This window comes from Corythoichthys intestinalis, chromosome 6, assembly GCF_030265065.1.
Source record: "Corythoichthys intestinalis isolate RoL2023-P3 chromosome 6, ASM3026506v1, whole genome shotgun sequence".
In the NCBI taxonomy this organism is placed as follows: Eukaryota; Metazoa; Chordata; class Actinopteri; order Syngnathiformes; family Syngnathidae; genus Corythoichthys; species Corythoichthys intestinalis.
The window spans coordinates 53,556,511-53,577,653 of NC_080400.1; the positions used below are offsets into that span (position 1 = coordinate 53,556,511).

The 21,143-nt window shown below is 39.6% G+C and overlaps 1 protein-coding gene across 1 annotated transcript in view; it reads left to right on the forward strand.

The window, feature by feature from the left end:
- Positions 1-21,143, forward strand: part of dync2h1 (dynein cytoplasmic 2 heavy chain 1) — a 231,897-nt gene that overhangs the window by 84,727 nt on the left and 126,027 nt on the right. The window contains exons 39-51 of the mRNA XM_057838672.1: positions 164-279; positions 1,091-1,290; positions 4,123-4,254; positions 4,371-4,503; positions 4,587-4,794; positions 4,873-5,002; positions 9,136-9,291; positions 9,404-9,663; positions 14,139-14,385; positions 14,832-14,983; positions 15,099-15,243; positions 15,481-15,583; positions 19,232-19,396. Of these exons, the coding sequence (XP_057694655.1) occupies positions 164-279; positions 1,091-1,290; positions 4,123-4,254; positions 4,371-4,503; positions 4,587-4,794; positions 4,873-5,002; positions 9,136-9,291; positions 9,404-9,663; positions 14,139-14,385; positions 14,832-14,983; positions 15,099-15,243; positions 15,481-15,583; positions 19,232-19,396 (2,147 nt within the window). The remainder of the gene's footprint in view (positions 1-163; positions 280-1,090; positions 1,291-4,122; positions 4,255-4,370; positions 4,504-4,586; positions 4,795-4,872; positions 5,003-9,135; positions 9,292-9,403; positions 9,664-14,138; positions 14,386-14,831; positions 14,984-15,098; positions 15,244-15,480; positions 15,584-19,231; positions 19,397-21,143) is intronic.

Sequence of the window (21,143 nt, forward strand, 5' to 3'; positions counted from 1 at the left end):
TATTCAATTGCGCTGTAGGGTTGTGTTGTGTTTTAAAAGCCCTGTAACGGCAATGAATTCTATTGCTGTCTATTGATTCTGTGAAAAAGTTATGTTCCCATTTGGACCAGCCCTGTAGTCAATTGAGAATGGTTAAGGAAGCTTCTTTTCTTTTTGTGCCTAGGGAGCTCTTGACCCCGCAACAACACTACGACTGGGGTTTGCGTGCTTTGAAAACAGTGCTGAAGGCCTGTGGTAGTTTGCTGCAGCAACAGAGAAAGAGTCATGACAAGGACACGAGTGAGACCCTCTCTGAATACTTTCAATACTTGAAACATTGCAAAACATCGTTATTTTTACTAACGGGGTGAAACTTAGCAGAGTGAAAATATCCATATTATAAGAAGCTGAAAACATCTGATTAATGTGAGGTTATATGATACATGCATAGGAGTCTTAATTTACTTCTTTGAAATGCAATATGTTGCTTTAACAGAGCACGTTTAAAGCTTTGCATGAGTATGCAAATGGATCTATTGACCACTGCTTCTCTGCCAGTGGTGCCTTTGCTTTCCAAACATCAATTGACCCCAACTCTGCTACAAACTTTTTGATAACCTCAGGCTGTAATTTGTCTTTATTTTGCTACTCTGTTTCTAACTTTTTCTCTGCACCACTTTTATTATTTTTCTTCTTCTTAAATCCCAATTCCTTGTGGTTTACCACCCACTCTTTATCTGGGCAACACACTCATGGACACACGCACGCTCTCACGCACTTATTCTCATACACTCTGCCTGCCCCTCTGTGTAACACTGGGACCACAAGCCTCTCTGGTGTTTGGCTCAGTGGGTAGTCCGGTCAAGTATTCCACTCTGCCCTGAATGAAACACATTAGAACGAAATGTATTCATTTTAAATCCTGGCAATCTCTTAAAACATACCAGACATTCAAACAATGTATGGCTTTAAAAAATTTTTTAAAAATTACATGTGCATTTGATTTTGTACTCTAGTTCAACTTTGCCTTTTTTTCTCCCCCTAGAGAGTTTTTTTCTTATTTTATTAAAATTTTATTTCTATGTGTTACACTTCTATTGTGTGTATGCAGTTCAAGAGATCAATCTGGTGGTCCAGGCATTGCGACTTAACACCATGTCCAAACTGACGTTTGCTGATAGCTCAAGGTTTGATGCTTTACTCAAAGACGTCTTCACTGGAGTAAATTTCACTGATGTTGAGGACCTGACCCTCACTGAGGCCCTGGGACAGGTCTACAGGGAGAATCGACTGGAGCCTATACCTACACAGGTAGGGCTTTAACTAAAAATGGTTTTTATAATTGATTATTCGGACTATTAATTAAACGATTAATCGATGAATTGGATTAATGTCACTTTTATTCAATTACCTTCACAATTTAAGATGAAGTTGTTTGAGGCATGTTGCAAGTAACAATGACGACAAAATGGATGACTATTTCCTTCATAAGTAATATTTTATTACAGCTTCCTGACTTAACTGAACTGTAGTCTAAAACTGTACTGTTTTAAATACATGGCATTTGTTAAAGTTTTTAATAAAGGTTCTGAGTATAAAACATTTAAAAAATTCTCACATAAATCAGACAAAAGTCCTGTTCATTCAAATAAAAAAGTGCTGCTTCTTGAAACAAACTAAACAACAAATCGAATAAGGAGGAGGCAGACTGTAATGCATCTGTTTTCTTTATCAAACAGTTGTTCATAAATACAATCCAAATCCAATTTCAAAGCACAATCTCTTGTATGGCAGTTTACAGTTTGAGTTTGTGTTGAATGGAGACTCAAAGCCAGGGTTCACTAAATCCGGACCTCGGAGCCACTTTTCCAGTCATGTCTCCCTCCTCCAACACACCTGAATCAAATAATCAGGATCATTATCAGGCTTCTGGAGAGGTTGCTGATGACATAATAATTTGATTCAGGTGTGTTAGGGGAGAGAGACGTAGAAAACACGACAGGATTGATGGCATCGAGGTCCAGATTTAGTGAGCCCTGCTCGAAGCTGTTACAGTTGTGGTCAAAAGTTTACATACACTTGTGAAGAACATAATGTCATGGCTCTCTTAAGTTTCCAGTTATTTTTACAACTCTGATTTTTCTCTGATAGAGTGATTGGAACAGATACTTCTTTGTCACAAAAAACATTCATGAAGTTTGGTTCTTTTATGACTTTATTATGGGTTAACAGAAAAAGTGATCAAATCTGCTGGGTCAAAAATATACATACATGGATCTGAAAAAGCGAATCATTGACTTGAACAAGTCAGGAAAGTCACTTGGAGCCATTTCAAAGCAGCTGCAGGTCCCAAGAGCAACAGTGCAAACAATTGTTTGTAAGTATAAAGTGCATGGCACTGTTTTGTCACTGCCACGATCAGGAAGAAAATGCAAGCTATCACCTGCTGCTGAGAGAAAATTGGTCAGGAGGGTGATGATTCAACCGAGAATCACCAAAAATCAGATCCGCCAAGAATTAGAAGCTGCTGGAACACATGTGTCAGTGTCCACAGTCAAGCGTGTTTTGCATCTCCATGGACTGAGAGGCTGCCGTGCAAGAAGGAAGCCCTTGCTCCAAAAGCGGCACCTTAAGGCTCGACTGAAGTTTGTTGCTGATCACATGGACAAAGATAAGACCTTCTGGAGGAAAGTGTGTGGTCAGACGAAACAAAAATCGAGCTGTTTGGCCACAATGCCCAGCAATATGTTTGGAGGAGAAAAGATGAGGCCTTTAACCCCAAGTACACCATGCCTACCGTCAAGCACGTTGGTGGTAGTATTATGCTGTGGGGCTGTTTTGCTGCCAATGGAACTGGTGCTTTACAGAGAGTAAATGGGATAATGAAGAAGGAGGATTACCTTCAAATTCTTCAAGATAACCTAACGTCATCAGCCCGAAGATTGGGTCTTGGGCGCAGTTGGGTGTTCCAACAGGACAATGACCCCAAACACACATCAAAAGTGGTAATGGAATGGCTAAATCAGGCTAGAATCAAGGTTTTCAAATGGCCTTCCCAAAGTCCTGACTTAAACCCCATTGAGAACTTGGGTACAATGCTGAAGAAACAAGTCCATGTCAGAAAGCCATCAAATTTAACTGAACTACACCAATTCTGTCAAGAGGAGTGGTCAAATATTCAACCAGAAGCTTGCCAGAAGCTTGTGGATGGCTACCAAAAGCATCTAATTGAAGTGAAAATGGCCAAGGGACATGTTACCAAATATTAGCGCTGCTGTATTAATATTTTTGACCCAGCCGATTTGATCACTTTTTTCTGTTCACCCATACTAAAGTCATAAAAGAACCAAACTTCATGAATGTTTTTTGTGACAAAGAAGTATCTGTTCCAATCACTCTATCAGAGAAAAATCAGAGTTGTAGAAATAACTGGAAACTCAAGAGAGCCATGACATTATGTTCTTCACAAGTGTATGTAAACTTTTGACCACAACTGTATATGAATGGGTTTATGTGTGTGGTTTCTTTATAAAAAGAAATGAGACAACTTTGCTCTCTAACAATAACTCAAGTGCTAACATGCTTCTTCAAAACACTAGACAAACGGACACTTAAGGCGCTGATTAGCATAATCGCTAACTGGCTTAACGCTCTGTGCTAAGTAGTAATGTCTCATCAACAAAGAATTGAAACAATAAAACTGGCTTTATTTACTTTGACAGAGGCACACTGCATCTAATAACACGTAAAACAATAACCCAACACTTCGTATTATTATTGATTCAGCAACCCAACCTGAGTGTAGCAGCGAATTCTCTCTCCCTCAAACGGGACTGCTCATAGCTGCCGGCAAAAATCGATTTTAATATTAGTTGGCAACTAATTTATTAGTCGATTTTAATTGATATAATCGATTAGTTATTGCAGCCTAACACACAAATGGTGTGCGTGCATGACACGTGTATGTAAGTCGGCATCCATGCATACATGAACGTGTGGATTCGTACATTCTTGCTCGTAGCCCTTTCAGGACTGCTGCTAACAATCACCTTGGTGATTAGCTAACAAGTGAGCAGGTTATGTATCAAACATGCAGGAAAATTGTATCTTTAAACAGTTGTGTATCTGTGTTTGTGTATGTAGCTTAAAAAAGCATTGGAGCTGAATGAGCAGCTGAGACAGCGCATGGGTGTCGTGATCGTAGGGCCAAGTGGAGCTGGCAAGTCTACTCTGTGGAGGATGCTTCGGGCTGCTCTTAATAAGACAGGCAGAGTGGTGAGTGATTAAAACATTTCCCCGACATTTTAAAACCCAGCGGTTGCACCATATTATTCACTATCTTGTTCAGGATGCAAAGTTGACACATTTCAGTGTTTTTACTCCGGCTTTAGGTGAAGCTTTATACAGTGAACCCTAAGGCAATGCCCAAGCAGCAACTTCTGGGACATATTGACATGGACACCAGGGAGTGGGCTGATGGTGTCCTGACACATAGTGCCAGAAATGTTGTTAAAGAATCGCAGGGTGAGAAGAATGGTTGGTTGTGCACTGTATTTTGTTTTATTTTACATATATTAACATTGCATTTCAATGTTTTTCTTTTCTAGATGTAAGCTCCTGGATTGTGTGTGATGGTGACATTGATCCAGAGTGGATTGAAAGTCTGAACTCTGTGCTTGATGATAATCGCCTTTTAACAATGCCAAGTGGAGAGCGTATACAGTTTGGACCCAATGTCAATTTCATTTTTGAGACTCATGACCTCAGCTGTGCCTCCCCAGCTACGATATCTCGAATGGGGATGATTTTTCTCAGGTCAGTGTTGTTGAATTGATGTATGTGTGTGTTTATTCAATAATTTTCCGTGTTCCAATATTACCTTAATTTATTTAGCGATGAGGACATTGATGTGGGCGCCTTGGAGAAATCTTGGTTGTGGAATCAACCTGAGCAGTGTCGCGCTAATTTAGAAAAATGGCTGGAGGTTTTCTTCCAACAAGCTCTGGACTGGGTCCTCAAACAGGTATATTTTGCCCTGCTTCTGCAGTAAATATTTACCTTACATTTGATTGGGTTAGAAGCACCTGTAATATCTAATGATATCCAAGTCCTGTGTGAATATGAAAACATTTCAGTATTATGCATCACATTTTTACACCATTATGAACTATCATGGAAATAAGAACATATTACTCTAAGTCAAGTGTGCATAACGTGTAGGCACTGCATGTGTGTGTATACGTATATGTGTTTTTTGTTCATCTTTTAAAGTTTTAAAGCACAAATCTTCTGGCCCACATTCATTTTTTTATTTCTAGTTATATTTATATTTCAAAACACCTTTTCTTTTGAGTTAATGTAATTAATGTTCTGCATTACAGAGCGCACCTGACTATAAACCGCACAGCGTAAATTACAAACTTTAAGGAAAAAATCTGTATTAATGCCGCACCTGATTATGACATAAATGACATAAATATACTGTAAATACGTCAATCTTAATATGGCATATTTACGTAGAGAGATTTTACACATAAACATTTGATTTGATCCGAGCCACCTCAGATGGCTCCTATCAACACGGAGGAGTAGTGGCTCGACCCTCTGAGTCCCTCCCAAATGACTGAGCTCTTCACCCTGTCTCTAAGGGAGAGCCCGGACACCCTGCGGAAGAAACTCATTTTGGCTGCTTGTATCCGGTATCTTGTTCTTTTGGTCATGACACACAGCTCGTGACCATAGGTGAGGGTAGGAACGTACAGTGGGGAGAACAGGTATTTGATACACTGCCGATTTTGCTGGTTTTCCCACTTGCAAAGCATGTAGAGGTCTGTAATTTGTATAATAAGTTCTCTTCAACTGTGAGGGACGGAATCTAATACAAAAAACAGAATATCACGTTGTATGATTTTTAAATAATAAATTTGCATTTAATTGCATGAAATAAGTATTTGATACATCACAAAAATCGAACTTAATATTTGGTACAGAAACCTTTGTTTGCTATTACAGATACCAAACGTTTCCTGTAGTCTTTGACAAGGTTTGCACACACTGCAGCAGGGATTTTGGCCCACTCCTCCATGCAGATCTTCTCCAGAGCCTTCAGGTTTCGGGGCTGCTGCCGGGCAACACGGACTTTCAGCTCCCTCCATAGATTTTCTATCGGGTTCAGATCTGGTGACTGGCTAGGCCACTCCAGGACCTTAAGATGCTTCTTACGGAGCCACTCTTTAGTTGCCGTGGCTGTGTGCTTTGGGTCGTTGTCATGCTGGAAGACCCAGCCATGACCCATCTTCAGGGCTCTCACTGAAGGAAGGAGGTTGTCAGCCAAGATCAGGCGATACATAACCCCATCCATCCTCCCCTCAATACGGTGCAGTCGTCCTGTACCCTTGGCAGAGAAGCAGCCCCAAAAATGATGTTTCCTCCTCCATGTTTCACGGTTGGGATGGTGTTCATGTGGTTGTACTCATCCTTCTTTTTCCTCCAAACACGACGAGCCGAGTTTAGACTAAAAAGTTCAATTTTGGTCTCATCCGACCACATGACCTTCTCCCATTGCTCCTTTGGATCATCCAGATGGTCAGTGGCAAACTTCAGACGTGTCTGGACATGCACTGGCTTCAGCAGCGGGACCTTGCGTGCGCTGTAGGATTTTAATCCATCACTGCGTAATCTGTTTCCGATGGTTTTCTTCGAGACTGTGGTTCCAGCTCTCTTCAGGTCATTGACCATGTCCTTCCGTGTATTTCTGGGCTGATCCCTCACCTTCCTCATGATCAGTGATCCCCCACGAGTTGAGATCTTGCATGGAGCCCCAGAACAAGACAGATTGACTGTCAACTTGAAATTCTTCCATTTTCTAATAATCGCTCCAACAGTTGTTACCTTCTCACCAAGCTGCTTGCTAATTTTCCTGTACCCATCCCAGCCTTGTGCAGGTCTATTATTTTATCCCTGATGTCCTCACACAGCTCTTAGGTCTTGGCCATTGTGGAGAGGTTGGAGTTTGTTTGTCTGATCATGTGAACAGGTGTCTTTTATCTAGGTAACTAGTTCAAACAGGTGCAGTTACTTCCGGTAATGAGTGGAGAACAGGAGGGGTTCTTAAAAAAGAACTAAGAACTGAAATATTTACTAGTTGGTAATGTATCAAATACTTATTTCATGCAGTTAAATACAAATTTATTAGTTAAAAATTAAATAATGTTATTTTCTGGATTTTTGTATTCTATTCCGTCCCTCGCAGTTGAAGAGAACTTATGATGCAAATTACAGACCTCTACATTGCTTGCAAGTGGGAAAACCAGCAAAATCGGCAGTGTATCAAATACTTACGTAGATCGCTGGTAAATCGAGAGTGTCGCCTTTTGGCTCAGCTCCTTCTTCACCACAATGGACCGGTACAGAGTCCGCATCACTGCAGACACTGCACCGATTCACCTGTCTATCTCCCGCTCCCTCCTACCCTCACTCATGAAGAAAAACCCAAGATGTTTGCACTCCTCCACTTGAGGCAGGATTTCATCCCCGACTTGGAGAGGGCACGCCACCCTTTTCCGAGTGAGGACCATCATCTCGGATTTTGGAGGTGCTGATCTTCATCTCAACTGCTTCACCCTCGGCTGCAACCCGCTCCAGTGAGAGTTGGAGATCATGGATTGATGAAGCAAAAAGCACCACATCATCTGCAAAAGGAGCAGAGATGCAATGGTGAGGCCACAAAACCAAACCCCCTCAACACTTCGGCTGCGCATAGAAATTCTGTCCATAAAAGTTATGAACAGAATCGATGACAAAGGGCAACCTTGGAGGAGTCCTACCCTCACTGGGAGCAAATCCGACTTACTGCCAGCAATGCAGATCAAACTCTGTCACCAGTCGTACAGGGACCGAACAGCCCATACCTGAGTGCTCGGTACGCCGTATTCCCAAAGTACCCCGCACAGGACTCCCAAAGGAAAAGGTCGAACACATTCTCCAGAGCCACAAAACGCATGTAGACCGGTTGGGCGAACTCCCATGCACCCTCGAGGACCCTGCCGAGGATGTAGAGCTGGTCCACTATTCTACAGCTGGGACGAAAACCACACTGCTCCGAGATTTGACGTCCCGACAAACCCCCCTCTCCAATACCCCTGAATAAAAGTTAAAACACTTAACTTAAAAAACACATTGCATTTACAAAAAATAAAATCCACTTTACCTCTGTGCTTGCAGTGGTCTCTGTCCTCTTAAAAATCCACACGGCTATTTGATTAACTCAGGGCTAACGGCAGTCAGTGTAAGCATTGCAACTTTGTTGTAGCATACTGTGGCTATCCGTCCTCTTTAAATCGCCAAAAATACCCACATCTAGCTTTAAACTCTTCCTCAGGAATGGCATTAAGCATCGGAGGGAGTCTTTGTCAGCATTAAGGTGCTCTAAGTACTGATTCAAAACAGCTTATTGGTGCTGGCATAGCATCCTCCCGTCATAGCAAACAGTGTGTAGGATATCCATCCTTTTAAAATTCTTCTTTTGTACCGGTCCATAGCATACCTTTAACACTATGAAAAAATTCCCACGGTTTTTAATGAAGCAGCTGGCAAGCTTTGTCGGCACTAGTAACAGCTGAGATGTCATACCAATACATGCTTTGACTTAAACGGTTCTTCTGTAGTGGCACCAAAGGGCTTTTCTAAACAACAAGTTGATATTTACAAAGAAAAAGCTTGCTTCTCACAATCTTGAGTATTTGGAATGCAGCACAAAGCTAAATGCCATCATGACTTGACTTGCTAGGCGGAGAGAAAATAAATGAAAACAAAACGTCATTTTTAATGAGAAAAAAAACTTGAAGCTCGTTTGTCCCCAGCTCCCGCCCCCAAAAATCCATAAGGTACTTGTATGGTCCGGAAATTACAGTAATATTTCTTAACTTTGTTTATAGTAAAGTGGTATATTATTAATATTATTTTAATAGTACAGTCAATACATATTTTGAGTTTTGAGTATATTTCTATAGAGTACTTTATTCTTGTGACAAACCATACTGTAGCTGTAAAGTGATGAAATCATTGATTTTTGAAAGCACTTTAATTTGACTGGCAAAAAGTGCACAGTTAATGAGGAAAATTGTTCCCCTTTTGCTATTTTTTTCCCTCTATGAGAATGAATTTGTGGTGGAGACGAGCCTGGTGGGCACCGTACTTAATGGTCTATCACACCTTAGTGCTGTGACAGAGCGGGGTCAGTTCATTGTTGGTCTTCTAAGAGGATTAGGGGGAAACCTCAACCTCAAGACAAGACAAGAGTTCGCCAAAGAGGTGAGTACGAATGGTGCATTAGTTGGTATGTTTTGCATTCATAGTCCATCTCAATAATGTTATCTAATGTTATTGCTGTAACAGTTACGGCTTGTGACTCTCTTTTTTTTAGTTGCTGAGCTGGGCAAATGAAACCCCACCAAACAGCCGAAAGCCACTTGATACCTACTATGACCCTGAAAGGGGCCATCTTGCAGCTTATACATTGCAGCGGCCTGACAGTCTCACGCTGGAGCAGCTCTCTCATGCGCATTCACTGCCTGTGATTGAGACTCCAGATATGCAGAGGGCACTGCTATCCTTCTCCCCTTGGCTCACTGCTCAACACAGGCAGCCCTTCCTGGTGGTGGGACCAGAGGGCTGTGGAAAGGGGTAACTACAACCATGAAAAATACATCATAAGAACAAACTCTTCATTAGATACACTTTCTCATTCTATGAAGATAAAAAACCAGGGCTGACGTATTTACACCATTTTGCACTTGTGTTCAATCGGATGTGTTTCGTGTATATTCCCTATTCATTCAGCGACATTAATAGAGTAAGGAGGATAAAGTGAATTTAATTAGTGAATTTCTACTGTAATTAGTCAACTTTTACTTGTACATCTTTTGACATTGTTAGTTAAAACTATCTTTTAGGATTTTTGCAAGGACAGATTCTGGGATAACTTTGTATTTTTCCAAATACCGTATTTTCCACACTATAAGACGCACTTAAAAGCCTTCAATTTTCTCAAAAGCTGACAGTGTGCCATATACTCCGTTGTGCCTTATGGTGCGGAAAATACAGTGCTGGCCAAAGGTATTGAAACCCTTGGAATTCTGTCAAATAATGCTCAATTTCTCCCAGAAAATGATTGCAATTACAAATACTTTATGAGTAATATCTTCATATATTTTGCTTGCAATGAAAAAACACAAAAGGAGAATGGAAAAAAAATTAAATCATTATCATTTTACACAAAACTGTGGGCCGGATAAAAGTATTGGTACCCTTTGAAAAATCATGTGATGGTCATCTAATTTGTTTAATTAACAGACCCTGTTACTTACCTGTGGCACATAACAGGTGGTGGCAATAACTAAATCATACATGCAGCCAGTTAAAATTGATTAAAATTGAATCAACTTCTGTCCTGTGTCCTTGTGTGTACCACATTGAGCATGGAGAAAAGAAAGAAGACCAAAGAACTGTCTGAGGACTTGAGAAGCAAAATTGTAAGGAAGCATGGGCAATCTCAAGGCTACAAATCCATCTCCTAAGACCTGAATGTTCATGCGTCTACCGTGCGCATTGTCATCAATAAGTGTAAAGCCCATGGCACTGTGGCTAACCTTCCTACATTTCGACGAATGATTGTGTGGATGGTGGGTAAAGAACCTCTACTAACATCCAAGCAAGTTCAATTTGTCCTGCAGTCCGAGGGTACAACAGTGTCAACCTGAACTATCCGTTGGCATCTGAATGAAAAGGGACTCTATGGTAGGATAGCCAGAAAGACCCCACTTCTGACCCAGAGACATAAAAAAGCCAGGCTGGAGTTTTCTAAAACCTACCTGTGAAAGTCAAAAAGGTTTTGGAAGAATGTTCTCTGGTCAGATGAGACAAAAGTAGAGCTTTTTGGGAAAAGCCATCAAGATAGAGTTTAAAGGGGAGAAAGGAGGCCTTCAAAGAAAAGAACACGGTCCCCACAGTCAAACATGGCAGAGGTTCCCTGATGTTTTGGGGTTGCTTAACTGCCTTTGGCACTGAACTGCTTGACCTTGTGCATGGCATTATGAAGTATGAAGACTACCAACAAATTATGCAGCATAATGTAGGGCCCAGAGTGAAAACGCTGGGTCTCCCTCAGAGGTCATGGGTCTTCCAGCAGGACAATGACCCAAAACACACTTCAAAAAGCACTAGAAAATGGTTTGAGAGAAAGCACTGGATACTTCTGAAGTGGCCAGCACTGAGTCCAGACCTGAATCCCATAGAATACCTGTGGAGAGATCTGAAAATGGCAGTTTGGAGAAGGCACCCTTGAAATATCAGAGACCTGGAGCAGTTGGCCAAAGAAGAGTGGTCCAAAATTCCAGTAGAGCATTCTAAGAAACTGATTGATGGATACCGGAAGCGGTTGTTTGCCGTTATTTTGTTTATAGGTTGTAATACCAAGTATTAGGCTGAGGGTGCCAATACTTTTGTCCGGCCCATTTTTGGAGTTTTGTGTAAAATGATAATGATTTGATTTTTTTTTTTTTTCATTCTCTTGTATTTTTTCATTGCAAGCAAAATAAATGAATATATTACTACCAAAGCATTTGTAATTGCAATCATTTTGTGGGAGAATTTGAGCATTATCTGACAGAATTGAAGGGGTGCCAATACTTATGGCCAGCACTGTATGGTAATTAAGAATCTGGAAAGAACTCTTTTAAATTTGCGCACTAAAATCATCTGTGGGTGGCACGGTGTAAAAGTGTTTAGCACATTCGCCTCACAGCTCTCAGATTGTGTGTTCAATACCGGGTTCTTCCTCCCTGTGGAGTTTGCATGTTCTCCCGGGCCCGCGTGTGTTCTCTACAGGGACTCTAGCTTCCTCCCATATCCCAAAAAAATGCATGATAGGCTGATTGAACACTCCAAAATTTCCATAGGTGTGTGTGGTTGTGGAGATGGTTGTACGTCTCTATGTGCCTTGTAACTGGCTGGCAACCAGTTCAGGGTATTTCCTGACTGCTACCCATTGTTAGCTGGGATAGGCTCCAGCACCCCCGCAACCCTCGTGAGGATAAGCGTTTCAGATGATGAATGAAAGATTGAAAATAATCTGTGTTTTATTGCATCAGAGTGTCGGTTGGGGTGTACATAAAGCGACCTTCCTACCGTGGCGTAATCAGGGTTCTCAATTTATGATTTTTTTTTTTTTCTTTTTTATGAGTGGTTCAATGTGTGTACAGTGTTTCCGCTAGGACTTCTTTAAAATACATTTTAAAAATTGTTTTTTTTTTTTCCTTTTTTGGGACTTTAGAATGTTTTTATTTTTATATTTGTTTAATATTATATATATACACATACGAACACTCACCATTATAAATTTGGCAAGATCAGTTTGACGGTTGCAAAGCAAATGTAAATGGAGAGTTTTTTTTACATTATGACGACGGTCAAATGAGTTATTAAGAAATATAAGGTAGGGCGTAATTTATCACGTTCCTCAAATTCATTGTAAATAATTGATCAGAGAACAACAGTTTTAACTTAGCTACCGAATAGCATCCTTGACCATTAAGTCATTGGCCATTTGGTGCTCGCTGTCTGGAGGCCAGCTTTAGTCTTATTTCAACCACAGTTAGAGGGATTGGAAGGATTGTTTGGCTAAATGGCTCAAAACTGGCAACAGTTGCTGTCAAGTCCTGTTTTATTGGGATTTATATGCTTCAAAATTACCTTTTAGATGTTCTCTCTGCAGGTAGTTGTCAACCATTTATTAGCTTTGCAATCAGGAGGGAATTAAAGGATAGAGTTTCCCTCTGTTTATGAGTTGTGTCACTTGCATGCTTTTTAATACTTGCTTAGTCATTCACTCCTTTTGCTGTAGAGGTCACTTTTTTTGGCCAATGTGTTTTCGTACAACATTTAACACCCCCACTCAGAACATTTTATTCATGTAGCATGTAAGCCGAATTATTTTATAATTAGAGGTCGACCGATGTGGAATTTTCAAATGCCAATGCAGATACTGCTTTCCAAAATAATTTTCAGCCAACTGCAGATACCCAAAGCCAATATTGCAAGCTGATATCTGAGGCTGATATGCTTTTTTTAAGCCTTAAAGGCCTGCAACATGAAGCAATTGTGAGAGAATCCTAAAATTCGTAAAATAAAGTCTTAACGGACCCTTTTTTTTGTTTTCCCAAATTTGTAAAAAAGAAAAATCGAAATGAATATGTGTAATAAGCACTTTAATATCTATAATTCTTGCTAAATTCTGATTTTTTTTTTCCTCACGGAAGCTGCAGAGGCATGTGTTGATTTGCATTCATAAATTTTTAGGGGAAAGAAATGTCAAAATTCTGAATGAGTCTCAAAATCATGAAACTAAGTGTATCAAATGTGATACATTTGGCAATAAATGGTTAAAGCACGTAGACTATGAAAGAATTTTTTAAAAAATTGCTTTAGCAGCTTCAAATTTACAATGATGACCTGAGACTTAAAGGATTAATTCGGTCTCGTGCTACGAAACCAACAAATGCAGCACTTGTTTTTAGGATTATACACACTCAGCAAAAACAGTACATTATTTTAAAATAATTAAACCCACCTGGACGTCACGACGATATGTAAACAAGTAAGAGTTTAAGAGGATGCTCGCCATACTAAAGCTAAGGCGAATGCTACGCTAACGCTACGAGTTACATTTAGAGTCTAAGGATCAGTCGATAAACACCTTAAAAGGCTAAAGTAACGTTGTATATTCTCTCATGCAAGATAAAATAAATCTTATCAATCATATTTGCAAAACAGGCAAGCTTGATACTTCCTGTACCAGCCTGCCTTCAAGCTGCTGCAGGGTCATTACGAGGCCTAGCGTCAGTCAACAACGGCCACGGTTGCCCACACAGATGCCTGATCAAAATAATTTTTTATCGGATTTTTTTTTTTTTTTTTAATTGGCCGTCGACCGATGTTGGAAAAAAGTCCATATATCGGCCGGCTGATATATCTGTCGACCTCTATTTCTAATAATACTTTTTTTATGCCCTCTTGTTCTTAATATATCCTACATATCACAAATGCCCCTTTCAAATACTGAATAATAAAAATATAATTTAATTTTATGTTTTTACCTCTAGAATGCTCCTACGCTTTGCCTTCTCCCGTCTACGCTCCACCCAAGTGGCGGTAGTTCACTGTAGTGCACAGACCTCGTCTCGCCACGTCCTCCAGAAACTTAGTCAGACTTGCCTATTGCTCAGCTCCAACACGGGTCGAGTCTTCAGACCCAAGGACTGTGAAAACCTGGTCCTCTACCTAAAAGACATCAACCTACCCAAACCTGATAAGTGGGGGACCAGCAACCTCACAGCCTTCCTGCAACAGGTAAAAATTTCATACTTGTTGAACTGAATAACACGCATGTAAGAATGGAATGCACTTTAAAAGAGTAATACTGACAGATTATTCTTTTTAACGGTGTTCTATAGATGTTAAATGCGTCATATGTTTAGATAAGATGGTTAAAAGGGTGGTAATTTATTGAAATGGCAGATGCTCTTAGCACATGTCATCAATTAGACTGCTGAGGGCAATAATAGTAATTTGCTCTGAATTAAGTTTAAAAAAATCCTCCCAAATCAAAAAATGCTTGAATGGCTTCTTCGATGTAACACACGCATCGTTAATGTGTGCATATATTTGAACGTTCGGTTTCCACAAAACAATGTCATTAACCATTTCTGCTAATGAAGTCTTTCCCATTTTGTATTCAATTTGCAGTTATAATTTCCTCTATTTGTGTCCTGTTCATCCCACTCTCACCTGTCCAGATGTTGACGTATAAAGGGTTCTACGATGAAAATCTCGAGTGGGTTAGCCTGGAGAATATCCAGGTGGTGGCATCAATGTCAACAGGTGGTGCTGTTGGGAGCCATTCGTTGACATCACGCTTTTCATCAATAGTTCGCATCTGCACCATAGAGTAAGTGCAGTGGTAATTCCACTTTCTTCATTATTATTTCCTCACCATCAACCTCATCACTATGAATTTTAATATTGTTTATCTGCTCTGTCGCCAATCTGCTTGTGTGCCTCAGCTATCCAGATCGAGAACAGCTGCAGACTATCTACTCAGCGTACCTGCAGCCAATTCTCCAACACAGCCTGGGCAACCAAGCATCCTGGGCCAGCACAGGGAAAACACACCAGCTGGCTGGTTCGCTGGTTCAGCTCTATGAACAGGTACTGAATTGGACATCTGTATTTGTGGCCAAACTATTTTACAAATTACTGAATACAATATCTCTAACTAGTACAAATTGGATTAAATGTTTTCAAATAGGAAAAAAATACCCTTAATAAATGATTTATTGCACTGAAATGTAACTTCTTAGTGTTTGACAGAAAATGTAATTATTACATGCTACATGTTAATATGTACGCATTATAATAATGCAGTATGTGTTTGATTCCTAATAGGTGAAAGCCAAGTTTACAGTGGATGATCATAGTCACTATCTTTTCACCCCGTGCATCCTAACCGAATGGGTCCTCAGTTTGTTTAGATATGACCTCACTGCAGGTAAAAACACACACACACACAAAAAAAAAATGTGCATAATTTGTTTGTATCTCTTCACTTGTTATCAGAGGTGGGTAGTAAATTTGTTACATTTATTTCAGTAACTTTTTTAGAAAAATGTACTTCAAAGAGTAGTTTTACCACGCTATACATTTTAGTAGTAGTTGTAGTAGATTTGTGAAGACGAACACGCTACTCTTACTCTGCTACTTTGAGCTACACTAGAGTTGTTACATTTTTCTTCTTTTTTCTATACATTAAATTTTACTTAATTTTTGCCAGAGATGCCCACAGTGGCTCTACCATTTACATCAATTAGACATCGCTACAATAATCACATGACGCCATTGTAATGCTCAGACGTAAAAATACAGTCACATGACAGCATACAAGCTCGCAATCAGAAGTCCTATAATCACGCCGGCCTGTTCAATCACGTGGCGTCTTCATAGCGCCGTAAGAAATAAACTATTTCACGGAGAGCGCTGCCATTAGCATCCATCGAAAGCGTGAATTTAAACTTCACTCCCAGTTTTTATTTTGCATCGATTGAACACTGAAAACCTGAGATATGATAGTTTTGATATCATGGTAGGAAATGTGTTTTCTGCACTAGAGGGCAGTCATGCTGTTTGGACGGGTGTTGATTCATTTCTGTAGATTTTTTGTTGTCAAAACTGATTTTTTTGAAATTTTTTAGTCTAATATGGTCATGTAATGGGTTATAATACAGTATGATAATCTCTCGCTAACTTTTTTTTCAAATAAATATGTATTCATATATTGATACCAAAACGATGTATGGATGTTAAATGAAATAAATAATTAGGATAAAACTGAGAAGACACTGTGCATGCCTGCGCACGTGAACGCAGTAGTCCCGCTCACTTTTCAATCTTCCCCTCCGCGAGCATCCTGGTATTTCCTTTTCGATATGGAGCAGCTATAGGAGTGAAAAACAAACTAAAGACAGGGGAATTGAAAAGCAAACAACTGCGGTAGGAGTGGGATATGGAAAGGATTCAAATTGATTGTTGAAGATACGGAAACCTGTTTCGGCTTCGCTGAATGTAAACAAATGTGGCACTTTGGTCTCATACGAGAAATATATTTAACAAACTTTTCCAGCGTTATTTCGTTGTGTAAATGCATTTATAATGATCATTAAAATATGTAGACTATTTAAACATTGAGAAAACTTAAGTTTTTTTTCTGCCAACTCGAGGGGATTAAAATTAATGTCAAATCCACTAGCCGCCTGTTAGGACATACACACAAATATAAAAGATATACCGGCAAATGTTTATTGAATATCCATATTAAAGTCTAGTTTAACTGGGAGAATTTGTTACAAAAGATAGTCTTTAATTTGTTATCATTAGATGCATATATGCACCGGCATCGTCCTAAACGTGACCACACAAAACGCAACCACACATCGCATCCCGCATTTCCTCCTTCTCCTGAGTCCTCACAAATAAAACATTTTTTTTGTTTTTTTTTCCAGGCTTGTGCCTACAAATAAAACATGAAATTTCAGTTTTTTTTCGGGCTCGGGCAAGCAAATCAAGTTAGTTGATCGGGCTCAGGCCGCGTCGGGTTGGGCTGGATTTTTTTAGGCCCGATCTAACTTCTAGCGTCATGTAATGTTAGCATACCGTACACCGATTCAGCCTGTGGTTATCTATTGTATTATAAATTGCCTTTCAAGATGACATATCCGTTCTTGGTGCTGAATTCTATCAAATAAATTTGACCCAAAAAATGCAACTTATACTCTGGTGTGACTTATGTATGTTTTTTTCCTTTTCATTGCGCGTTTTTTGGCTGGTGCAACTTATACTCAGGTGCGACGTATAGTCCGAAAAATACGGTATACATTGTATGCAATTACTTTACTATTTGTACTTGAATAAAAATTTTTGAATGACTACATTTACGTTTTCTTGAGCAACATTATTTTGACATAACCAGGGGCGTCATTAGAACTAATACAATACTGGGACACAGCGGAGCACTGGCGAGCAAGTAAAAAAAAATCCTGCACTTATCTATCATTAAAATTCAGAATTATCGCTTTAGACAGTATAAAATCAAACCAAATTTCAAGTTTTTGTAAAACAGTGACATTCTTTTGTTTTGCAGCCATCAGTATTCAAAATCAAAATTGGGGCATCCCTTGTTGATAGCTAATTCACCTCTGCTCATGCTCATCAACTTCCATCTTTTCCACCCCTTCCTGCACTTTGCTGCTCTACTTTGTCTGGACTGAAGTGGGGATATATCACTGTAACTGTTATGCAATTAATCAGTGTTTCTCAACTGGTAGGTTGTGACCTAAAAGTGGTTTATGTTGCCTAGGTGAGTTACCTAGCTTACCTCTCTCATTCATCCTTGCTGTGAGCAAATAACTTTCTAATATCCATTTGCAAGATTAATGCGGTTTGTGTCAAATAGAAATGAAAAAATAAGACATCATGTAACAGATTGCAGGGACTGTCGTAACAAATAAAATGCTTTTAAAACAGCTGGAAATTATGATGAGCACACGTACAAAATTGTTAGACATTGTATCCCAAAGATAGGCAATTATTTCATACAGATTGATTCTATTCATTTTGGTCATATAAACAAATAGCAATAAACAGCATCAGTATTGATAAAATTCAAATACCACATACCATACTCAAATCACATTTAATTGTCATTGTATTCATAGCCAGTTAACTGATAGATGTCCTTACTAATCTGCTATTTCCATTTGCGACTAGAGTAGTTTACTGCAGTTAACTCCCTGATACGTAATGAGTAAAGTTGAACTATTTAAATTCACAATTCATTGGAATAGGCAATGTAACAAACATCAACACAGAGGTGAAAACCAACAACAAGGATGGGCAGTTTATCTGGCACTAACCTGTAAAGCAGGTGAGAAGATGACATTTGCACCGTCGACTGTATGATTGGCAGTCTGGCACGCGCACTGTAATATTGATGCTGCATTCACGTGTTGTTGGAGTAATCAAAAAATGATTCTCTATTACATGGTGTCTATAAAAAGCGCCAAACAGTCACTCAATTTTTGATGTATCTTTGGAGCATTAAAATAGTTTACTCTTCTTTGTAGCAATTTAGCAACCATGTTTTTATCCCACATTACGACCTTACAACACATCAGAACGATTTTCCAACTTGGGAACTGAGAGCTCCCAACACACAAGAACACAGCATTTCTCCCAAAGGTGCTTCGAGAAAGTTTCAACTCATATGCGTATCGCGGCTAAAGTTACGTGCATAAATTACCATATTAAGGAGCCATGTGCAGATAATTCAGAGAAACATGAACATATTAAATAGGCGCATTTTGTAGATTATTCTATGTAGACTTAAAACTCCAAAGTACCGGTATTTATTTTTTTACCGGTGAAATTTATACTGTGGCACTGCAGATCAATTCCAGGGCACGTTCCCTTGTGAAATATGTTTGGCGACGCCCATGGATATAACTCTTCACTTGCTGAAGTAAAGTTTTTTTGCTACTCTACCCACCTATGCCAGTTATTCTTGTTAAGAAATAGACCTACTTTTTCTTACTAAAATTGATTAAATAATAGATTTTTTGTTTCTGTGTGTGTATTTTTTTCATAGCTCAGTCAGATGTCGCAGACAGTGTGCTGGTGGTGGTAGCATATGAGGCTATAAGAATTTTCAGAGACCGTCTTGTTTCCTCCAAAGACCGCCATACCTTTGATAATATCCTTTCCTCCATCCTCCGTGGGGACTGGAGCTCTGATGCTCTTGAAAACATGACTGGTAGGCCACGTCTTTCTGTCATGTTTTTTTTTTTGTCATTCCTTACCTACTACATGTGTAACAGTTTTATAAAGGAGAAGGTCCTTCTCAGGAACTGTCGCTTAAAGGATTACAGGATGAAAAAAAATCCATTCTGATGCCCATACGGTTGTGTTCAAAATTATTCAACCCCCACAGTAGAGAACTGTTTTTGCAAGTTTGACATTTATTTTTCATCTTGTTTTTAATCACATTAAATAATGACATGTCAGATAGACAAATACAAATGAAATAAAAGTATTTTTCGGAATTTTCCAATTTTTGGCCTTTTTGTGATTACTTCATTGACAAAATTATTCAACCCCTTAGGTATATATATAACTTTAGTACTTAGTACAACATCCTTTACAAAGATAATATCTTTGTGAAGTATAGACGTGAAGCATAGCTTGACACAAGTTTCTTGCAGTGATCCACAGGTATCTTTTCCCATTCCTCATGGGACAAGGCCTCCACTTCATTAACATTTTTGGGCTTGCGTATTGCAACTGCCTTCTTCAATTACCACCAGAGATTTTCAATGGGATAAGTCTGGTGGTTGCTATGCCCACTACAGAATCTTCCAGCACTTCTTTTGCAACCAGTATGTGGTAGATGTTGAGGTATGTTTAGGATCATTGTCCTGTTGGAAGGTCCAACCTCACCCAGCCTCAGCTTTGTCAATGACTGGATGATATTTGCATCCAAGATCTCCTGGTATTGAACTAAAATCCTTACCTTACACACGCTGAAGATTCTCTGTACCCCCAGAGCATGACTGACCCCCCCACCATGCTTCACATTAGATAGGGTGTTCTTTTCTTTATAGGTATCATTCTTTCTCCTCCACATGTACCGTTGATCCATTGGCCCAAAAGGTTCCAGTCTCATCACTCCAGAGAACAGTATCCCAAAACCTTTGGGGTTTGTCCACATGATTTTTGACATACTTATTGTACTTTGGAGTCAGCAGGGGGGTGTGCCTGGGAGTTCTTGCATGGAAACTATCATTTCGCAGAATGCGTCTTATTGTCTGGGATAAAACCTGAATACCTTTCTATGACATGTCCTGTCGTTGTTCCTCTGCTGTCACCTGGGGATTTTTCTTCACCTTTCGCTTCAGGTATCGCACAGCAGTTGCAGTCAGTAACGTCTTTCTACCACGCCCAGGTAGCATTTCCACTGTGCCTTTAGCTTTAAACTTGCGAACTATACTCCCAATTGTGTATCTTAAAATTTTTAGTCCTTTTGCTGTCTTTCTATATCCATATCCTTGCTTATTAAGTGAAATGACCTCCTCTCTAAACTTTTTTGACCATTCCTTGGACTTCACCATGTTGTAAAGATTAATTGCCATTAACTGCCAAGAAGAGCCATGTGTCACAATCCTTTTAAATCTGCTTGATTGCTGTTCATTAGGATTCCGTTCATATCTACAGACAATTCTACAGATCTGTTTGACAGCACCTAATGGCATAAGTGGAGTTTGACTTTTTGGGCAGGGGGGGCACAACATGTTGATGACTCCGAAATGCAGTGTCAACAATAAAATTAACTCACAAGAATATTTATAATAATAAGTTGAAAATATGCATTTTTTGTTTCCCATCATTCTTGAGGGGATTTCCAAATCAGGGTGCGCCAACACCATCATCAATTGAATATGGTACGCCCACCGGCGTCGGGCCAATGTAAGTTACCACCACCGTCAAAAATCGTATCCCCTGGG